At 35.5% G+C, this 24093-nt stretch overlaps 2 protein-coding genes across 2 annotated transcripts; one reads left to right on the forward strand and one right to left on the reverse strand.

Annotated features, from left to right (window-relative positions):
• The first annotated feature begins 1789 nt into the window (after positions 1-1789).
• Positions 1790-8699, forward strand: LOC137708199 (ATP-dependent 6-phosphofructokinase 6-like). The gene is made up of 13 exons (XM_068447219.1): positions 1790-2130; positions 3185-3231; positions 3331-3370; positions 3511-3573; positions 3660-3797; positions 5871-6029; positions 6140-6193; positions 6357-6425; positions 6528-6657; positions 6967-7223; positions 7698-7746; positions 7879-8033; positions 8315-8699. The coding sequence occupies exons 1-13, from the start codon at positions 2029-2031 to the stop codon at positions 8516-8518; spliced, it is 1467 nt and encodes a 488-aa protein (XP_068303320.1). The 5' UTR covers positions 1790-2028; the 3' UTR covers positions 8519-8699.
• Positions 8700-14308: 5609 nt separating this feature from the next.
• Positions 14309-22810, reverse strand: LOC137708095 (uncharacterized). The gene is made up of 15 exons (XM_068447086.1): positions 21811-22810; positions 21652-21707; positions 21172-21230; positions 20937-21008; positions 20412-20495; positions 19358-19465; positions 18978-19040; positions 18585-18665; positions 18391-18456; positions 17425-17580; positions 16549-16626; positions 16051-16089; positions 15540-15622; positions 15197-15269; positions 14309-14839 (listed from the first exon to the last, which is right to left on the reverse strand). Exons 1-15 carry the CDS (start codon positions 22689-22691, stop codon positions 14675-14677), a joined length of 2064 nt encoding a protein of 687 aa, XP_068303187.1. The 5' UTR covers positions 22692-22810; the 3' UTR covers positions 14309-14674.
• Positions 22811-24093: the final 1283 nt, after the last annotated feature.

Raw genomic sequence — 24093 nt, forward strand, 5'->3', positions numbered from 1 at the left:
ACATTCACTTTTGGGAATGGTGCCGATTCAGTAGGTCGGGACTAGTGATTCTTCATTAGAAGCTAATTGTTTTGTTTAGCCACAAGGAGCACAGATATCAGCTGGTTGTACTCAGTAAAGCCTCGCTCTCTATACTGTTGTTGCATGAGGACGTTGGAGGCATGAAAAGTGTTGAAAGTTTTTTCTAGAATATCTTCCTCAGTGATGGTTCCCCCACAGAGCTTCATCTGGGAGCTAATTCTGAACATTGCAGAATTGTACTCAGCCACTGTCTTAAAATCTTGGATCCTTAGTTGAGTCCACTCATAACGAGCCCTTGGAAGAATCACCGTTTTTCGGTGATTGTATCTATTTCTCAGTGCCTTCCAGAGGGCTAATGGATCCTCAATAGTTAGGTGCTCGTTTTTCAGTCCTTTCATCAAGGTGGTGACGAATAAAGTTCATAGCCTTCGTCCGATCTTGAGGGGATGCACTGTTCTCCTCCTTAATGGTTTCTCCAAAATTCCCTACCTCCAGATGGATCTTGACATCCACTACCCAGGTAAGGTAGTTCTTCCTAGTAATATCCAGGGCAACAAAATCAAGTTTTGCCAAGTTCGTCATTTTCTTTTCTAAAAGAAAAATAAGATGTGTAAGAACTTGCAATAATATGTATTCTGAAGAAGTATAGTGTTAGAACTTCTGGTTCTTACAAATTTTTCATTTTGATCTTCAGGCAAAAATGATAAACACTCGAAACTTCCGGCTCGAGATTTACATGATTAATGAGGAGGGTGATTGTACCGCACCACTCTCATTGAAACAATACAGCAGGAAAATTTAAATATGCAAAGCAAGTTGGGCGATTATACTGCACCACCTAAAATTGCAATAAAATTAAATCTGCAGTCTAAGATGGGCGATGATACCGCACCATCTTCGATCGCAGCAAAGATAAATAAACATTGGGTTAGTAATGAGGAACTACACCAAACAAGAAATCAAAGATATAAGTAATTGTTATATGTACAACTAGAAGCAGGCATGGTGCTAGCAGTTCTTCGCAAGGACACACCAGGCAGGTGAGGCAGAGGAAGAAGAAGAACAGTAAAATCTTTGGAGGAAGCATTTTTCGCCGATGTGAACTGTTTAAGGTTAGAGAGTCGTGCTGTAACGTGTTATAAATAGGCAAAAGTTAGAGAGATAACCTTTGCTAAGACAAGAACGAAGCGGGTGCGAAATATCACACTGTTTTTGTTTCATAGCTCTAACACATAAGGATTGCAGATAAAAGAGAAGGGGAGGGATACTGATATTATTGTTTTCAGTAATTTTCTCTTTCAGTTGTTGTATCTTGATCACCTGCAGAGAGGTCTATTTATAGAGCCACGTCCATAGGTTTACAGTGAATGAAAATTACACCCGTGACTAATCCAACAACATCTGTGATTAGTTTACAGAAAATGGATGATTGCTATACAACAAACAAAAACTAAATTATCAGGCATGTGAGAAACTTACTATTGGTATGTGGGCATACATTCCCACTAATTACAACAATTTTGTCATTTTCATTAAATTTCAAGCCGTTTGCATTAACTAAAGTTTAGATGATTTTTTGCTAAGATAAACTTAGTCCAATCCCCCTTCATCAAAACTCCCACTAATAAGTAGACACATAGATGTGAATTGACAAACCCGTCCTTGCCAAACAAGTTTGAAGTTTTGAACGGAGAAATAATTCAACAAATGCTCTAGAATCTTTGAGACTCTTCTAAATTATTTCCCAAGAAACTCACATTAAACAAGCCGTAATCAGAATAAGTAAATTTTCAATTCAACAAGTGGGAGCTGTTTGATAACTTTGATTAATCAAAACCAACGGCTACAAATACTGCGTGCTGTCTCATACCTTTATTGTCTCGAGATATAGCAAGCTCCGCTGCCATTTCCAGTCCCAGTTTCCGCTGCTTCGACCCTGCGACTCCCGATCACCCTCCATATTTCCCGCCGTCTACTACCAGAGAGAACGGCCGTTCCAGTGGCAACATGGCAATTTCCGACAACTGCGAGCCCAAAATGGCCACCGGCCCCTGCGGCTACGTCCTCGAAGATGTTCCTCACTTAGTTGATTACATCCCCGATCTCCCAGTAACTCTCCCTCTCTCCCTCTCTCCCTCTCTCTCTCCTACTATTCTACTTCTCTCTTTCTTAAGGCTCTGTTTGGATGATCAGAAAAAAAACTACTCGGTTTATCAGTGTTACAGTATTATATATGCTACTTGTATATATACTTTGATTTTGTTTTTTGGAGAAAATAATAATCTAATAATTGTAGCTGCCAAAAAAACATTTGATCTTCTTCTTCTTCTTCTTCTGGTTGGTGTTTTGCATGTTCGGTGTTGCGGCGGCGGTTGCTTTTTTTTATCGTAATAGGTGGTGACCGAAACGCAGCGTTTTGGGATGACTGAGTATGTGAATCCAGTACAAAGGGCTTTGATTTGTTTTTTTGTTCTTTCTGGAACTTGTTTAAGGTGTTAAGTTTTAACTGATCTGATTTTTCATGTAATTTGGTTTATTGAGATTTAATTGTTGCTGGGGTGCTGGAGTTTTTTTTATTTTAATTGTTCTAAGACGATTTTTTTTTATACAACAACATATTTACATTTAGGGCAAATTTGAAGTGCTTCTAGAATAGTTAAAAGCTATGGGCTCGTTTGGAAGTGCTTTTAAAATGACTGAAAGTGCTTTAGTGAAAATGTTTTTGGAAGCACTTTCAGAACCAAAAAATATTTTCTTTAACAGCGGTTTTAGTTATATTAAAAACATTGACTAATAGCACTTCTGACTACATATGAAGAAAAACTTAGAAGTGCTTATGGGTCGTATAAATGCTTTATGGAGAAGCGGCATTTCATGAAGCACTTCCAACTGCTTTTCTAGGTAGCATTTGGAGCCAACTGCTTTTCTTGGAAGCAATTGGATTTTTAACGAATATTTACGTGTGTTTCTAAAAATTGTGCTTAACATTAGTTACTATAATTTCTAAGATCAGATTTTTCATTAGTATTTTGCCAAGAGTGCTTTGAGGTGTGGCGACTTGATATGAATGAGTTTTCGATATGATAATCCTATCTTGATTGTTTTGCTGCAAGGGGCAACGAAATCTAACACGCAGTTTCTTATGTTTTATGGCAATTTGCAGACGTATCCCAATCCATTACAAGACAATCCCTCCTATTCGGTTGTTAAGTAAGTTAGGCTCTTTACATTCACAGCAAATGCATTTGGTACCGACTCGTTTTGTTGTGTTCTTTGTGAATTCACAAAATTGATCTTGCTTTTGATCAGGCAGTATTTTGTCAATGTGGATGATACCGTTGCCCAAAAGGTGAGAAATATTCAGTGCTTGGTCTATTATCAATGTATTCATTCTTCTAGTATATATTTTACACAAATTCATAGTGATACGAAAACTTCAACGTTTTACAATTTCGGTTTTCTAATTCTACAATGTTTTTCTTTGTATAGGTTGTTGTCCAAAAGGATGGTCCAAGGGGGACGCACTTTCGACGCTCTGGACCACGTCAGAAGGTTTTAAATTCCTAGTTTTTTCACTCTATTTATTGTCCTTGTATTATATATTCCAGACAAATGACGTGCAATTGGTTATTTCTCAGGTGTATTTTGAGGCAAGTGATGTGCATGCATGTATCGTGACATGTGGTGGTATATGTCCAGGACTGAATACAGTTATTAGAGAAATAGTATGCGGGCTGAACCACATGTATGGTGTCAAAAGAATTCTCGGAATAGAGGTAAGGCATATTTGATAGGATTAAAAGCACACCACAAAGTAGCACACAAACGTTTTATTGATTTTCCTTATTAACACTAAGATTTGTCAATTGTAGCATATGAAAATAAGGGTCTTTCCCGCAGAAGATTGTTTTATCTAACTACTTAAAATGTCACAAAAACTGGGCTGCTGTCCCTACTGACCAGCCACTGAAAAATAATTATTAGAACGACTTACACTTATCTGAAGTCTACGAAATTTTATATGCAGATACTAGACACACAGAGCTACACTCACACAAATTTTTGGGATTTTTGGAGTTGATTTGCTACTTAAATTAAATCAAACAAAAACAGAACAGAAACATATTTTAAGTAGTTCACAAATTAAGAAAAACGAGCTAGGGGAATTGCTATCCACCACCAAATAATCATGCAAACATGTTATGTTTCATTCAAATTTCTTTTATTTCCAGATGAAGATGCTCAAGTTGGCTCAATATTAGAACTCAACCTATTACTCTTTCTTATGTAGTATGTTAAGAGAATGGCATTTTCAACTTAACTTAGTCCCTAGCATGGAACCTAGAATGGCGTTTTCATATATTTAACAAGTAAAAATCATTAAGAACGAAAAGAGTTTGAGTCATCACAAGGCTTCGTAAGTACTAGTGTTGTCTTACTTATCCTAGAAATTGGTTCACATGTCAATCGCAATTAACAAGTACTACTCTAGAACATATGTAGGTCCTCATTCGACAAAGGCAGGCACACACGTATTCATAGCATTAGAATCTTAGATATGCTTACTAAGTATGCATCCGTAGAAAACACATAAAGAATTCATCAATGAGACAAGTAGTGAACCAATTTTCATCCATTCATAAAAGTAATTCAAACGAAATGTCATAACAAACTTGCAATCATATTCGGGACTTCAAAACAGCCCCTAACTACTAAAAATTAGTTACATATAATTATCGAATTAAACCAAAAGAAAGACATGAGTTTGAGAAGATAAAACCGAAAGAAGAGAATGTCAAGATTTCCTCCTTCCTTTTCCTTCCTTCCCCAACGCAGCAGCCTTGCCTTTTTTTTCTTTCTTTCCGCTGCCTTCTCTTTTTTTCTTTCTTTCCGCTGCCTTCTGCAGCCTTCTTTTTTCCTTCTTTTCTATATTTTTTTTTTTAACTTTTCCGCCGGGCATTCTCTTCCTCTCCCATAACTTACCAAACTTAATAGCCACTTTATTGTCATAAAAGAGAAGAAATGGAAATACAATTTTAACTCCTTGCTAGCCTCTTAGTATTTCACCTACCATAGCCTTTATGTCAATTAATCCTCCACTTAATCCTCATCTTTATTTTCAACTTAACTTTGCTAAAACTTCTCTTTCTCTTGATTTGTGTGACCGGCTGACCATGGAAAATGGGAAAGAATTATGTAGCTTTTTCTTCCTTGTCGGTTCAATCACATAAGCTTGTAATTCTACAAATTGTCATGTGCTAGTGACTTCACCAAGTAATTCCAACAAGTTACCTGCAGGCAAGTTAAATGAAAATGATTTAAGCCACATGTAACTTCTATAGTCAAGTAGTCTATACTTCAACCAAAGCCTATGGGCATAAAGATTTAAATTATAAGAAATCACCTGATTAAATTAGAACCAAGGAATTATAACATGATTTTTCTCCAATTCACTAATTTAATTATATAAACACAAAACCATGTAATTCCTTTCATTTAAATCCAAAATTTAACTAGAAAATGTAGCTTTCGGGATAAAAATATATATGAAAATATGCACTCATCAATATTTAACATGTATTCAAATACATTTTCAACCTCCGTTTTCGTACTACAAAATAAGATAATAAAATGTGTATGGGTGCATGAATTAAAAGTTTTACAAACGAGTCATTTTGTTCCCACACTCTCATTCTATATGAGGTAAAAATAACGTACTACAATTTGATTGCAGCATATGGGTGGGTTTCTTTTAGGCCTATTGGTGGAAAATTGGCCATCAATTCATGATAATCTTTTTATCATATGGTTGAACAATGCCATGAACTAGGAAGTAATTCTCCATGTAGGGTGGATACAGAGGGTTTTATGCCAGAAATACAATCCCTTTAACGCCACTGGTTGTGAATGACATCCATAAACGAGGTGGCACCATCCTTGGGACATCACGAGATGGCCGCAATACCTCAAAGATTGTGGACAGCATCCAGTACAGAGGAATTAATCAGGTCGATATTACTTACGTTACTCTAGATTTTTTTCAAATTTCATTTTATGTTGGCTTTGCTTTCACCAAAAAAATTTTGAGCATAGACTTACCTGTGTTTGTGCACGTCAGGTTTATGTACTTGGAGGAGATGGAACACAGAAAGGAGCTTCGGCGATTTTTGAGGTAATTCAGTTTGACGTGGCCCTACTAGCATTGATCTCAAGTGCTACCCGGGAACAAGGATTTTGGAAGATTCACCAATCTTGAGTGTGTTGGGAAACAATATGGGATCGAATTATAAGTTGAGCGCAATATTTTGTTATTTACCTGCCATTATTCTATGCAGGAAATCAGGAGGCGTGGCCTCAAAGTAGCGGTGGCAGGAATTCCAAATACTATTGACAATGACATCCCGGTACTCCCTTATCCCATGCATGACTTGTCTGATGTATTTGATCTAAATATAGCATTCACTCTTGGAAGCAGTCTTAATTTTGGATTCCATGCTTTTATTTAGGTTATAGACAAATCTTTTGGTTTCGACACTGCTGTTGAGGAGGCTCAGCGAGCCATTAATGCAGCCCATGTTGAAGCGGAAAGCTTTGAGAATGGTATTGGCTTCGTCAAGTTAATGGGCCGCTATAGTGGTAAAGTGTCAGTCCTCTGTAATCTTAAAATTATTTATTTTAGAGTAAAACACACAAGATGATGTGAAAATAGGCTTCCAATGTGGTGATATTATGTCACTTGATGCTCTCTTATTTCTCCAATTGAATTGCTTCTCCCTGAACCTGTGCTAGTTGTAACCATGTGTACTAACTGTGCCCTCTGCATATCGACTAGATGTATATATTGGTTTCAATTTCCTCTGCCGGTGACTATGTGCATCCATTGACAAGACTTTGTGTGAACAGTCACTGTTATGTAGATCTTATTCTGATACTCTTGTCACGCAGGATTCATAGCAATGTATGCTACTCTTGCTAGCCGAGACGTAGACTGTTGTCTGATTCCAGAATCGCCTTTCTATCTGGAAGGACCAGGTGGACTTTATGAATATATTGAAAGAATACTGAAGGAGAATGGTCACATGGTTATAGTAATAGCCGAAGGTGCAGGACAAGAGCTTCTTCCTGAAAGCATGAACCAGCGGGATGCTTCCGGAAATAAGCTTCTGCAAAATGTTGGTCTGTGGTTATCGCAAAATATTAGGGTAAGATGCGAGCGTTATTTCTATCCTGATCATAGAGAAGTTGTTCCCTCTCCCTCGTTTCTGTGGTCGTCTGTTTTTTACACTTCCGCTGTTGTAAGCATGTCCATTCTGGAACGGGGTTGGGATGTACAATAACATTTTTCCCTTTGGATATTACCGCCCATTAGAAAACGGGGGGACTCAAGAATACTGTCTAGCAGCCAATTAATTGTCATTTTCCAATGAGTCCCTTTTTCTTTGTCAGCCATAAAGACTGTATAGTATAACCAGAAGGTGGTGCTTTGAGGATTTGCTTGCATCCTTTGTCAAATTTGAAAATTTCAAGGTCTTATACAACATGCGAAGGCAATGTGGCCTACTTGTTTGATGATGTCGACATCATGTGCTATTATTTATTCATAACATTTTTTAGTGACTTGACCGTGGGGATGCCACTTCTTACCATATGTATTGGTTTTGATTATGTTCTTGTAGGATCATTTCTCGAAGCGGAGAAAGATGACTATAAATCTCAAATATATAGGTTCGTCTTACTGAAGCGGTTTTTCTTGGGATTGTTGAGTATTGATTTTTATTTTCTGATTCTACGGATAGTCGTCGTGGAGCCTGGTGGAACAACTTATATAACCTAACAATAGCTATGCACTTCTGGCAGATCCCACTTACATGATCTGTGCGATTCCAAGCAATGCATCTGATAATGTATATTGCACACTCCTTGCTCACAGTGCCATTCATGGTGCGATGGCTGGATACACGGGATTCGCTGTCGGCCCTGTTAACGGAAGGCATGCTTACATTCCGTTTCATGTAAGTTATATAAGTTACTCTTGGTTTAAATAGTTATCTCAGTAAAAGAAGGGAAGCATATGATTCAGAAGTGGGGAAACTCGGCATGTTACATTCCCCTTTAAAAACTCATAGGCCAATATGACAGGAAAAATGAAGCTAGTGATGCAAGAACATAGGCAAAAAGTAGAATTTACATTTATTTGATGTACCCGAGAACTTACCTTGTCTTTTTGGGTACTGCCATAAATTGTCTTTGTGATTTAGTCGTATGCTCAAGTTGATTGTTCTTTCATGCGCAGCGGGTGACCGAGAGGCAGAACAAGGTTGTGATCACTGATAGAATGTGGGCACGGTTATTGTCATCAACCAATCAGCCAAGCTTCTTGGAACTCAAAGAGGTCGAAGCAAAGAAGAAAGAGGAAACAAAAGAGGAAACAAAAGCCCAACTGATAGTTGGGGAAAACCATACTAAAGCGACTTCAGCGTCTAGACCGAAGGAATAGGAAAATGGTTCAACAAGCAGCTTGTTTCCTAACTCTAAAGATCCGTTGTGTTCATGGCACTCTTTGTTTTCGCTCCCTATCTGTCTTTATGTGTGATGTATTTCTTTAGAAGTGTTTCGGGTTTTACTATCGATATCTTTATAAGGATTAAGGAGTCGTTGTATATATGAAACAAATGAGAACCTATGAGTTGTGGGCAGATATGATTCCTCTCCACTCTTTTTCCCAACTAAGCATTCCATTCTCTTTTCAGAAAGATTTATTAGAGGATTTGGCCCACCTTGAGGTTCAACAATGTGGCGTGAAAGCTGGGTGACTATGAGCTAACTACGTTTTGTGAATGTGGGCGTGCCAACTCACGATTAAACTCGGTCGGACGAGTAGAATAAACATCGTGAAGGTGATGTAGAATGTGTTGTTGACTTCTTCAAGCGATTACAGTCGAGGAAGGAATGGGTCTTGACCTTATATAAGGTTGCTTAATCACCGTGAAGTTCACTAAATGGTTCGGTTTTCAATGTGTCGGAACACAAAGTAATATGGTAACATCTCACTTTTGCTGGGAAGCTAATACAGTGACCTTTATAGGCGAAAGAATTGGAATTCGTCTATCATAGATAACCAACCGTCCAAAATCAATGTTGTTTACTCGTCCAAATTAAAGGTGTTGCTGAATTGAATGGTCTACAACGCTGCTGAATTGAATGGTCTACAACTCCAATTCTATTTATTTATCCAAACCGAAAATGTCGTTGGTTGTCAACACAGTGTTGTTTACGTGTCAAAATGAAGGTGTGTTGTCTGAGGGGGGTTAGTAGGTCTGGCAATTCTTGACACGACCCGATAACCCGACACGACACGACACGAAATTAACAGGTGTTCGGTTCAACACGATAACAAATCAGGTCGTTATCGAGTAACCCGATAAGCACATGTTAAGATAACGGATTGATTTGGGTATACACGTGGGTAACACAATACACGATAAGCAGAATATTATTTTTATAATTTTATAACCCTAAAAAAATACTGTAATAATTATATATATTAATTTAACAATTTTATACCCCTAAAAACTATAATATATATATATATATTAAATTTACTATAATAATTATACCCCCAAAATATTAACTATCTATAATAATTATATATATATATATATATATATATATATATTAAATTTTGAATTAAATTTTATAAAAATTATAATAATTATTAATTAATATGCATTCATTGATTTGACTCCATAATTGATAATTTCATTCCATTCCCAGTGCCGCCCTTTTTGAAGAAAAAGGGAGGGAAAATGAAAGTGATAAGAAAAGTTGAAAAGGAAACAAAAAAGAGAGGGAATTAGGGAAAGAAGGGTAGGCACCGTAGGCTGTCAAAGGGAAAAATGAAAATTATAAGAAAAGTTGAAAAGGAAACAAAAAAGAGAGGGAAAAATGAAAATTAATAGAAGTGGTGAGAATTTTTTTTTTTTTTTAAGTTATTAACTTTTTATCACATATATGACATATCTCACTATTTTTATAATGACTCACGTGATGTACTACTCTGTATACCAATCAATTATATGTACAAAATAAATAGATTTAAATCTACTAAATAAATAAATATATATATACACACACACACCATTGAACTTGATAGGATACGAATTCTCCGAAACTAATTTCAACGATCCCAACCGTCAAACTTGTTTGTATATGCTTCAAGATCACATCAGCAAAAATTGCAAAAACACAAACATTCAGATATTAAGTAACGGGACAAAGCCTTTCGACAGTTATAAACGAAAAATCACGATTTAACGGTTATTTTAACTTCGATTTTGATGATTTTTTACAACTACACTCATTGACCCTATATGAATACAATGAATGAATTTGATCTTCAATTTAAAATATTTACACAAGTGGATACCACAAAATATTATGTTATACTTGATGAAAGTATAAATAAACTCTAAGTGTTAGTCAATCTATTGTTTTTATGGGATACGAATTCTCCGAAACTAATTTCAACGATCCCAACCGTCAAACTTGTTTGTATATGCTTGGAGATCACATCAGCAAAAAATCACAAAAAACAAACATTCAGAGATCAAGTAACAGGACAAAGCTTTTTTACGGTTATAAACGAAAAATCACGATTTAACGGTTATTTTAACTCCGATTTTGATGATTTTTTACAACTACACTCTTTGACCCTATATGAATACAATGAATGAATTTGATCTTCAATTTAAAATATTTACACTAGTGGATACCACAAATCTTATATTATACTGAATGAAAGTATAAATAAACTCTAAGTGTTAGTCAATCTATCGTTTTGATGGTATACAAATTCTCCGAAACTAATTTCAACGATCATAACCATTAAACTTGTTTGTATATGCTTCGAGATCACATCAGCAAAAAATCACAAAAAACAAACATTCAGAGATCAAGTAACGGGACAAAACTTTTCCACGGTTATAAACGAAAAAATCACGATTTAACGGTTATTTTAACTCCGATTTTGATGATTTTTTACAGCTACACTCCTTGACCCTATATGAATATAATGAATGAACTCGATCTTCAATTTAAAATATTTACACTAGTGGATACCACAAAATCTTATGTTATACTTAATGAAAGTATAAATAAAATCTAAGTGTTAGTGAATCTATTGTTTTGATAGGATACGCATTCTATGAAACTAGTTTCAACAATCCAACCATCAAACATGTTTGTATATGCTTCGAGATCGCATACGTCAAAAATTTCAAAAAACAAACATTCAGAGATCAAGTAACAGCCAAAACTTTTCGACGGTTATCAACGAAAAATCACGATTTAACCGTTATTTTAACTCCGATTTTGATGATTTTTTACAATTACACTCCTTGACCCTATATGAATACAATGAATGAATTTGATCTTCAATTTAAAATATTTACACAAGTGGATACCACAAAATCTTATGTTATGTTTAATAAAGTATAAATAAACTCTAAGTGTTAGTGAATCTATTGTTTTGATAGGATATGCATTCTACGAAACTAGTTTCAACGATCCAACCGTCAAACATGTTTGTATATGTTTCGAGATCGCATACGCCAAAAATTTCAAAAAATAAACATTCAGAGATCAAGTAACGAGACAAAACTTTTCGATGGTTATCAACGAAAAATCACGATTTAACGGTTATTTTAACTCCGATTTTAATGATTTTTTACAGCTACACTCCTTGACCCTATATGAATATCATGAATGAACTCGATCTTCAATTTAAAATATTTAAACTAGTGGATACCACAAAATCTTATATTATACTTAATGAAAGTATGAATAAACTTTTAAGTGTTAGTGAATTTATCATTTTAATGGGATACACATTCTACGAAACTAATTTCAACAATCCAACCATCAAACATGTTTGTATATACTTCGAGATCACATAAACCAAAAATTGAAAAAAACAAACATTCAGATATCAAGTAACAGGACAAAAGTTTTCGACGGTTATCATTGAAAAATCATGATTTAACGGATATTTTAACTCCGATTTTGATGATTTTTTACAGCCACACTCCTTGACCCTATGTGAATACAATGAATGAATTCGATCTTCAATTTAAAATATTTACACTAGTGGATACTATAAAATCTTATGTTATACTTAATGAAAGTATAAATAAACTCTTAAGTGTTAGTGAATCTATCATTTTGATGGGATACGCATTCTACAAAATTAATTTCAACGATCCAACCGTCAAAGTTGTTTGTATATGCTTCAAGATCGTATATGCTAAAAATCGCAAAAAAGAAACATTCAGAGATCAAGTAAAGGGACAAAACATTTCGACAGTTATCAATGAAAAATCACGATTTAACGGTTATTTTAACTCCGATTTTGATGATTTTTTTACAGCTACACTCCTTGACCCTATACAAATACAATGACTAAACTCGATCTTCAATTTAAAATATTTACACAAGTGGATACCACAAAATCTTATGTTATGTTTAATGAAAGTATGAATAAATTCTTAAGTGTTAGTGAATCTATTGTTTTGATGGGATACGCATTCTATGAAATTAGTTTCAACGATCCAACCGTCAAACATGTTTGTATATACTTTGAGATCGCATACGCCAAAAATTTCAAAAAACAAACATTCAAAGATCAAGTAATGGGACAAAACTTTTCGACGGTTATCAACGAAAAATCACGATTTAACGGTTATTTTAACTCCGATTTTGATGATTTTTTTATAGCTACAGTCCTTGACCCTATAAGAATACAATGAATGAATTTGATCTTCAATTTAAAATATTTACCCCTAGTAGATACCACAAAATCTTATGTTATACTTAATTAAAGTATAAATAAACTCCAAGTGTTAGTGAATCTATCATTTTGATGGGATACGCATTCTACGAAAATAATTTCAATGATTCAACCGTCAAACTTGTTTGTATATGCTTCAAGATCGCATACGCCAAAAATCGCAAAAACCAAACATTCAGAGATGAATTCGATCTTCAATTTAAAATATTTACACTATTAATACCACAAAATCTTATATCATGATGATCGATGAAAATTGAGGATTTTGTAAAAAGAATAACATGCAAACTCAGAGTTCCATTGGCAAGGTTTAAACTTTTGAGAAAGGCTTCACAACCTTGAAAACAAAAACTTTTTCATTTTGCATATCCTTGCACATTTAATATTTTGTAATAGATTAGTAGTGTATGGATGTTTGTTTATTAGGCTCTTATTTTCAAGTGTAGATGTAGTACTTAAACGACAAATGTGTTTTAACTTAAACGACAAATATGTTTTAATGTTTTGAAGTAATATTTATGTGGTAATGTGTGGTATGTGCAAATTTAAGAAAAAAAAACATTTTTCTTAACGGGTCATAACGGGTCGGGTCACTTTACCTGTTGGGTAAAGTGACCCGACCTGTTAAGGACCCGTTAAGATAACGGGTATGACACGACACGACCCGTTAAGATAATAGGTGTTACACAAAAACGACACGAACACGACAGACACGACCCGTTTGCCAGGCCTAGGGGTTAGGATGGTATTTTTCTCGAGGGTGTGAGAAGGGCTTTGCATAGAGCAAGGGTTTTCACGTAAAGCATGTTGAGTTGTTTGTTAAGTTGAAGGGTATTTCATGTTGTAGAGCCTCTTCTATTTATAGGGATTGACGTTGTGATAATCAGGCTTACCGAGGTAGCCTTGATAGGACTGTGTCACTTCGACATTTACCTGAATATTCTCTCTTTATTTCTTTAATCCCCTTCTTAGCTAAAACTCATCTTTATCCAATCTCGACTTTTTTTATTGGCCAAATTAGATTAATGGTTCCCGTAGTGATAAGGTACTCGGATGATAGCCCATGTGGTAAAAAAATTAGGCTTTAAACCCCTATGGTGGAGATTATTAGCAAATTCAACCCAAAAAAGAAATTTATGTTAAATCTCAATTAAATGTAGGGATAAAAATTCCCGCTTCTTTCTCTGTAATTGTACCTCCTCAGCTCTCTCCAGGCTTTCACACAAAACAAAAACGGAGTTAGACTCATTATAACTCCGATTACCATATGATGAGAAGAAAAGAAGATTTTGTTCATGCATACAGAAATACCCGAAAAAATGAAAGCCAATTCAGCATTCAAACGAGGAATGTACCAAAATTTCCAATTAAGTATTTAAACGAAGAATTTCGGACTTCAAGCCCTATAATTTAACTCTAAAAATGCAATAACAGAAGCGATTAAAAGCAATGACAAAGCTCATTCTGATTCTTGACATTTTCAGTTTAGTGATGACTCGACCGAGCACATCTGAACTTAATCCTTTCACAGTCGTACTTCCATAAGGACTCAATCAAATCAGTCATGTTTTGGGCTAAAAGCCCACTAACCTGAGGAATGATTACTAGGACGAGGGCCATGGCTTTACAGCCCGGGTTAATCCACTTTCAGCCCAAGCAACCTCTTGGATAAATGTCTAGTAAGCTACATCCTTTGTAACACAAAATTACACAAGCCCTTGGTAGGAAGAGCAATTTCCACGATAGATAACACAAAATTACATACAATTTCATATGCACAAAGTTGAAACCGTTGGCTCCATATCAGCATCATTCGAACACATTGCTGATGACCTCCTTTAGATCCTTGCAGCCAATGATTTCGATAGCCTCTAAACCTGGAGTTCCTTGATATGTCTCGGATGATTTTGGAACGACACACATCTTGTAGCCCAGTTTCGCCACTGTGTGTATCCTTTTATCCATTCGAGTGACCTAACATGATACAATTAATTGCCATCAATGATATATTGCTTGAAAGAAAACAAAGAAAACGATTAACTGCCATCACTGATTGGGGATCAGATGGCCAACCAGTGAACAAGTTCAACAAACTGAGTTCAGATAGCCAAGCAAGCGCTAAGATTAGGTCTTATTAGTATTATGTCAAATTCAAATCAAGCTAATAGAAAGAACTAATCATACGTAAGTGCCCAACATATCCTAAATACAAAGCCAAGCTTCTCATATTTCAACTGAAAAACATCACTATTCAGGACCCAATAGTAAAATCCGCCGACAGTATCCCAATACTACGAAAATATGATAGGAATGCTGAAATAATTTGCTTACCGGCCGAAGCTCGCCAGCAAGTCCAATTTCACCAATGAATGCTATACTATTGGGAATAGGGAACTCCAAGAAACTGAAGACAATGAGGAAAAGAAACAAATGTGGTTTAAAAAACATTGAAAGGAATTAGGTGCTACATGAAATACAAAAAATAGTTATTTATTTCTTCTTTTCTTGTCTTGATATAACCGCACATAATGCAGATAAAACACTGAAGCATGAAAAAATATTACCATACTAAATGTCAAAAGTAAAAAAATGTATAGGGGCGTAAACAAAATGGTAAATGGCATCCTCAGTTAAAGAAACAAGATTTGATTAGTAGAAAGGGTAAGTAGCATGCCTGCTGCAAATTGCTACTGCTATTGCAAGATCTCCAGCAGTTTCTTTCAGCGTCACCCCACTAACAACATTTAAGAAGATGGCCTAACATGAAAGCAACTTTGTTTATTAACAGGACAATAATCCAAGAGAAAACTAACCAACAATAAATAAGAAGGTCTAGCATTCGTTTAATTAAACTAAAGAATTTAGATTTACTTGGTATCGTAAAAATTCATTAAACACATAGATAGAAAAAAGACCGGCGAATAGCCTCCTATGATTCAACTCGAAGCAAAAGTTTTATGTTTGTGTAAGTTTATAAAAACTTCATGTGCCATATTTGACATTAATCCTATCAGTATGAGAGGTTAGGTTTATATTCTTTACTAGTTATGATACGACTATAAATGTTCTCAATCTTTTCATCATGTATAAATAGTTCAAACCTGGAGAGAAACTTCAGAGACTGTTAAGGTCAATGAGAGGAAATCAATTTATAAATGAAAGAATTATTATAACATTTTACTTACATTCTCCTGGAGCTTTAGACCAGCTTGCTTCGTTAGTACCTAAAATATGCAAGACATCAAATGACAACAGACTTTCATCAAAATAGATGAGAGTTTAGCATAAATAAATGATGCGATAACACTGTTCTTTTCTTTTTTTCTCCTGACTCAAACTCTAAATATATTGAAACTGTAATCTCAAATTCAATATTCACTAACATGAGCCTTAGCACACTGTCTTCATCGAAGGAATGTCAAAAGAAAAATAGTAAGCAATCTTGGTAATGCTATCATGAGTCTCAAAGCATATGAATATGTGGCACTCATGGTAATGCTATCATGGGTCTATTAATAATGCCAGTTCCATGAAAAATAGCAAATGATATTGCTAATTGCTTGTAACCGAATATAATAAATTGCGAATCGCTATTGTACCACTGATGCTTATTGTGTATTTATGTATATGATACAAATATAAATCCAAAATATACACAAAAACTAAATGTAAAAGCTACTCACAGATTTAATCATGTCAGCTCTACTTGCCGAAACCCCATTAACTTGTCGTAAAACTGTTGACTCAGATACACATAATGCCTACAATAAGCTTATGAAAGTTAGTTAGATGTCATACTTTGTTTGAAAATCTGAAAACAAGTTACACAAAACAAAAAGGAAATATGCCGCTAATGGACATCTAGTTACTTGGTCCAATACCAGGAAAAGCCGAGATATGGGTCCAACCCGATTATTATATTTAGTATATACAATATATCTAACCTATCCCACTGCCTCTAGAAAATGCTGAGGAACACTCTTGATTGAGTATAGTAGTCGGCTATGATGGCAGTATAAGAATGTTGAGAATAAACATCTGACATCAAGATTGTAAGTCTTGCATCTTAGTATAAGAATAGTGAGGCTCTACACATTGCCAATTGATTTAGGGTGGATGGTCCAACTTTAACAGAGTGGGCAAAACATCCATGTGTCAGCCATCGTTGGGCACACATGTTCCATGTGTGAGGCTCCCCATGTGTTTGCTCAATCCAGCCACCAGTGAAGAACATATTAAGAATATAAAATCCCAAGTTAGACATTCTAAGCCTTGAATCCGAGTTTAAGAATCATAAAGCGTCTCCAACTGTTGCCAATTGGTTTCAGGTTAAGATCTAACTTCAAAGAAAAAAGCATCAACTACTACCCCTGGCACCAAGCAACAAACCATACATAAGTACACCATCATGATTATCATCAAGTTCGTTCAAAACATTTCTATGATGGACAAGAAAATTTACTGATTTAATCTAGTCCATAAAATGACAAAGTTGTTAATTAAAAAGTTAAAATAACTCAAACGGAAAGATCACAAGTATAAAAGCAGTGGAGAATAACCTGAATCTCAATGAGAAAAGTTCGAGATCCATCCATTATTACAGCAACAGCTAAACCAGCTAAACAAGGTGAGTCTGAGTATTTCTCAGATAGAAACATCTCACTGGGGTTTGAAAGAGCTTGAAGTCCTGATTGTGTCATTTCAAATACTCCAAGCTGAGAGCAAGTTAAAATAATCCAATCAGTAAGATAGACTAAGAGGTGATTCTCTACACATTTATACACCTAAAGCAACACAGACACAATTCTAATTACATAGGTTTATCTAGTTGAAAATTAGTTTCATTCACTTCACATAGAAGATACAATAATATGCAATTTTTTGTCCCTACTTAAGCTCTTCAGCATTCAGAAGACTCAGAAGAGTCAGAACTAATACAAAATCTGCAACAATCAAGGTACAATGACCTTGAACAGTATATTTCCTTCTCTCAATAGTTAAGAATTGAACTCAGGACTGCCACACATCATCCAGCTACACATTGGATGGTCCGACAAAAAATAGAAGAAAAAACCAAAAACATATTATTTTGCAATTAAGAGAAAAAGACATCAGTCACCTCAAAGGAAGAGTTACTACAAAAATAGAACAGTACACAATATATAGAGCCAAAATGTTTCACCATTTCCCCTTGATCTCCTAGTCGCTCATCTCCTAACTACGGCCAAATAGTTTGAATAAAAACTTTCAGTTATAAAAGAAGAGGAAAGTACTCTTGCTTGGGAAATTTGGAAAACGAAAGAAAAGTAAAACAATAACAAGAACCCTTACTAGGAAAAATAGGTTAGATAAGTTGGCAAGATAGATGTACCTAAGGAACCCAAACAAAATAAAAAATGCACAATGAAAGAAGTTAAAGTGATAACACAAATCAACAATACAAATAGGTCAATACTTATGTGGCTAATAAGGGAATAATGAATGTATGGGTAAAGAATGCTATAGCCCTGACTGCCATTGCATACCTCATCAGTGGATCCATAGCGATTCTTCACAGATCGAAGTAAACGATGGGATAAATTCTCCTCCCCCTGAGAAGATATATATCGATTAGTCAATACCACTTTACAGGAATTGATTAAAAAATAGGAAGCGGGCCATAATAAGCTCCCTCCAAACTACCAACAAACCAGTAAAAACAATGTAAGAAGGTACCAACTTCCATATATAGCACAACATCAACAATATGCTCCAAGACACGAGGTCCAGCTATATCTCCAGATTTTGTTACATGCCCAATCTGGATATAAACACAAAGAAAAGAGTAAGAACAGAAGGTCATGATATTACATAAGCTTCAATAACAATCAAAAGATTCTATTCTCTTTTATAGCCCCATCTAAAGTTCTAGAAAAGGGAAGTTCCTGATCTTTACAGGTTATCCCCTTCTTAAAACAGAAAACTATATCTAGAATCAAGCTTTTGTTAAAGCTACAAATCGGTAACTAAGATAAGTCCTAGTCATCACTAACCTACTCCATTATATGAGTTCTAAACTAATAAATTGAAAGTAAATACATGAACAATCGGAGTTTGGACAGTGTATACTCACCAAGAGCACAGGGACATTTGTCTTCTTTGCAAAACGCAGCAAGGCTGATGTGCATTCCTTCACCTGACACAGAAAGTGTAAGAACTCACCAATTACAATCCTGAAACTATCACATGATAAAACGAGTAAATTAAGTGCCCTTTGATAATGTTATTCCAGTAGGGTTGGATCTTTTTTATGTTACAACAGCATAAAAGTGCCTCAAAAAGCAACTCTACGAAACCTGATACCTTAGTGGGAGTTGTTACGATACAAACATAAATATCTACAAAGGGTTGCCAAGAAACAACTTATTCACTACATAATTTGCTTCAAACAACGTAGATCAGATATGAATAAGCTTCATCTTATGGTTGGCATATTATTATCAAAATTCTAACCTGTTGGATCGCTCCTGCACTTCCAGCAACTCCTTTTAAATAAACTGTTTGAATTGAATCAATGATTAAAGCCCGAGGGTTGAGAGGTTGAATTTTTTCTAATATATCCTGAAAAATATACATTTATTAATCATTCCAGCATTCAGATCATGATACAGTTTGTTTGAAATATGGATGTGCACATGAGTGCATTATTACATTTAACATAATTATTTCTAATAACGTCATAAAATAAGGACATGTTTATCAGCCATTAGATCATATATGGACGAGGGTGACTGAATTGTACTAAGATGCATCTCATCCCTGACACATGTCAACAGTTCATATCTGATGTAATAGTTGATAAACAGATCCTCATCTAAGGATTGTATCAAACTACTCACATTTAATATACATATGAGAGAGAGAAACGAATTTACTTATAGGACATTTAAGCAATTGATTTAATTAATACATGATATACATCTGAGTAGTTACAGGGGAATGGTATTGTATATTTTCCTGCACTAAGTGAATTGGTTTTATATAGTTTCCCACTAAAATTAAGGCTGTACTTAATTTAATCCCTTTCAGGGTTATGATTAATGCATCTTTTTCCCCCTATTTCTGCCACATGATATCAGGAAGTCCTTACAATTCCAACCTCCCAGTTTATGATGAATTCCACGAGTTGGGCCATCCAATGATGGAGAGACTCACATTTTCTAATGCTTAACCATTTGGAAATAGTGATACGCCAATAAACTGTATCAGTTTTATTCTACTACATGCTTAATTTAAAAACATAAAAAAAAAAAGTTGGTAGGTGCATGCACCAGACTTTGACCATCGAGAAAAGTTGCAAAACTTGCATCACTTCACATGAGACTAATTAAAATCGATAGTAAGCAAACAAACAAAATCTTCCACATCTCCCAAGGATTTCTCGACAGTAAGCCGGATTAATATAAAATAAAATAAAAAGTAACAACATCCTGGTCTTAGTTATCTCTAGCTGAATAAAAGTAACAGAAAATACAAGATTTAGTCAGCAGAAGCCCAGAATGTGCACCTCAATATCGGTACTTGAGTACAAGAAAAGATCCTCTGTTTCAATCTTCATACGATCAGCTCTGCTTCCAATTTGCTCAACACTCTGCCACCAGACATCAATGTTAATTAACCTACATGCAATAGCCTAAAGTTATAAGAAAAATGATGCATCATGGTGAAACCAAAATTATACAGCACTAAAATTGGAGATTAACATTTCCAGAAACCCCAGCTGTTTTAGGCTTCTCAACTACCGAAACTAAAATCACTTCAGCGCCAAAGCCTTTTAGCCATATGTTCAATCTAAATGGGATAACAGCAGGCGTTTTCAATTGAAAAAGAATTATCGTACAGTTAATTAAGTTACCTTATTTCAGATAAGAATTCAATAATTCTTTACCTAATTTCATATAAGAATTCAATAAATCTTTCAAGTGGCACATAGACCTTTAAAAAAAAAAAGTACCTAAAAAAACATATAAGACTAGAATGCACTCATAGTTTCATGATGATCTACCAAAACCAGGCTTAAGAAAATGCTAACCTCTTCACCTGATACATACACAACAGCAGCTGCTTTACCAAGCCCTTGCCCTTCAGCTATTAGTGAAGCCATCTTCCAATTCAAATGTATGGTTTTACATGAAAACAGAACCACAAACAGAGAAGAAGATCACCGTAGTCAACATTGAGAAATAAAAGAATATTCAGAGCAACACAAAATTTATATGTAAACTGCAAAAGTAAAGCTCCATAATTAAATCCTAACTACTTACTACCTGCAACACGAGTGTACTCTTGCCAACTCCTGGATCACCGCCAATCAAAATTAATGAACCTTCACAGACAGAAATAAGTACATTAAAAATGTTAATGTATCCACTTCAAACACTGGAAATAAATATTAAAGCTTCCCTCCATCACCAGGTCCCCGACCCACCAAGAGAAATAATGAAAAAAAATCCAAAAAGGGAGACAAGAAAAACCACCTAACCATTGAACAGTCTATAAATTAATACAATTTCATCACTGTCTTCAGTAATATCAAGTGAAGATAATAAGACTGCCTACCCACAACATCTAGACTACATCCAAATATGACTTGTTTTGATTACCATGGACATTTTCTCCACTTTACCTTGAAGCCGAAAAAGAGTATCACTTCAAAATTTGAAGACAATCGAGTCAGGGGCCAAACAATTAGCTTTCAGAAGTTATTGCTGAAAAAAAAAAAAAAAACATGCATAATGTTATCAAACCTTGCACAACACCACCACCAAGCACCCTTGCAACTTCACTTCCAAAGAGTCCAGGCCTAAATATCAACCAGACCAACATATGCAATTTCAAAAACCATTTCCCAGCTCATCAAGAGTTCAAACACAGAGTAAATAGAAATACCAAAATGATAAACTTACAAAGGAATACGCCTTTCTGTCCAATTAATGCCCCGGTTCACATCTGTCAACCGCGTTGGCCCAACCTCGCCCGCCTCCAGTGGCATCCACGACCGCATCACCTTCTCTGAAACCTCAAACCCACTAACCTTACCATCATCGTTTGTCTCCGAAAACTGCTTCAACGTACCCATTTCATTACAAGACCGGCATTCACCCCACCACTGCCCAAATGACTCCCCACAATTAGAGCAAACCCAGCTAGTTTTGACCTTCCCCTTCTTCTTACTCCTCGCTATTCCCCCAAAAAGCTTAGTCCCTGCATTCGCGTTCTTAACACTCCTAACACCCTCACCTCTCTCAAACTCGCCAACCCCATTTTGTAAACTCGATAAACCCACACGGGCTTCACTTTTAACACTCCTATGAGCTTCATCTTTCTCAATCTCATCGACCCCATTTCCGAAATTTGACGAACCCAATTGGGTTTCACTTTTACCACTCCGTTGAACCCTATCCTTCTCAATCTCGTCGACCCCATTTCCCAAACTCGATAAACCCAATTGGGTTTGGCTTTCACTTTCGCTTCTTGGTTCTTGTCCATCGCCACTGTTATTTGGGACCCTTTGAGTCGCCAATGTGTGCGAGACAGGGCGAAAGACAGACCAACCGCGACGGGTTTCTCCCTTGCAGCTCGAACTGTTGTGCATTTTCAGGGAATCGGCGGCGGAGCCGGGTTCTTCGGCATGGTGGAGACGGCTTGTGGAGTGGAAATGGCGGGAAAAGTTAGGGTTTTGGAGGGATTGGAAGGAGGCGAGGGAAGGTATGGAGAGGGTGGGTTTGAGGAGGTGTTTGTGGGTGGAGATTGATCGGAGAGCTCTCATGTCTGATGCTACTAGCATCAAAGAGTCGAAGGTAGGTAGAAGAGAACTCTGTGTACAGTGAAGGGTCGATTTTGCAGCTTTTGAGTTGAAATGCAAACAACCCGCGAAGTTGAAAAGACTGGAGTTGTTTGGGCATGTTTAACCACATAACCCTGGGTTTAATGGTTCAAATTTCAAAAGGGTCTATAAGCTAATCCCAAAAACTCTAAATAATGAGAAAAATCATAGACTTTTTATATTAGCATCTCACAAAATGTTAAATGCACCACACATTAAAATTTAATATTAAATGATTTATTTACCCTACTATACAATAGCAATTTTGACCTTACTAAGTTTGTATTTTTATTTTAATCTAAATACACCCCAAATCACCTTTAATGTATTATTTATCTTCTTCAACTATAAAAATCTCTTTGACCCTCCATTGTTGAACAAAACCCTAACCTATGAAACTACAAACATGTTGATTAAGAAAAATTATTTTTGACTAATGAAACACGAAATCAATGTTTCGGAAACTTCACATGAGGTAAGACTTCATATTCTTTATTGTTTTAGTGATTTTGATGACATTGATAATTATTTAATCTTGCTTTTGCTGCGTTATTCAAGCTTTTATGTTCGTATTCCTAGGGATCACATGGATTATATGAAGAATTAAACACCTAAAATTACCACCAAATATTAAAAACAGACGACATGGGTTTTAATGGTAGAATTGAAAACAACCCACATATGCCTTAAATCCTAGGCGGCATCTTTTGTCAGAATTCTAGTCGACATTTTTTGTCCAAATTAAAAGCTTTAAAATATTTGAGAGAATGTGGGGTGTATAAAAAATATGGGGTGCATGGAGAAAATATAAGGTGTATATTGAAAATGTGAGGTGCGAGGATATTATGGGGAAGTAAGTGGGGAGTATTAAGATAATTTTTCATTGAAAAAGCAAATATGAGGTGCATTAAATATGTGGGGTTTATTCAACAATTTGTGGGGGTGTTAATATAATAAGCCAAATCATATTAGTCTTTTCGTTTTAAAAAAATGTTAGGCAAATCACTTTTTTTTTTTTTTTTGTCGAACAATAAATTTGTTAGATTAAAGAATCACGCGGTTCAAACTCACTCCGTGGTGCAAGGATAACACTTCTCTCCATCTGATAGAGGGCCACTTGTGAGGGATCACATTTTGTGATTTACTCAAAAAAATCTCTCTAATTAATGTGGGACTTGCTTGTATTGTGAAGTCTACCTCTCTAAACTTTTATTTTGACAAATTTTACCTTGTCATGTTCTATTCATATTCTATCTAATTTTTCATCCATAAGAGTCACCGGCCGCTAAAGTTATATTATAAAGAATTTGTCGATTTTCTTTTCAAACTTGTAAGTAGCAGCTAATTTTCACATGAACTTTAA

This window comes from Pyrus communis, chromosome 11, assembly GCF_963583255.1.
Source record: "Pyrus communis chromosome 11, drPyrComm1.1, whole genome shotgun sequence".
Classification (NCBI taxonomy): domain Eukaryota; kingdom Viridiplantae; phylum Streptophyta; class Magnoliopsida; order Rosales; family Rosaceae; genus Pyrus; species Pyrus communis.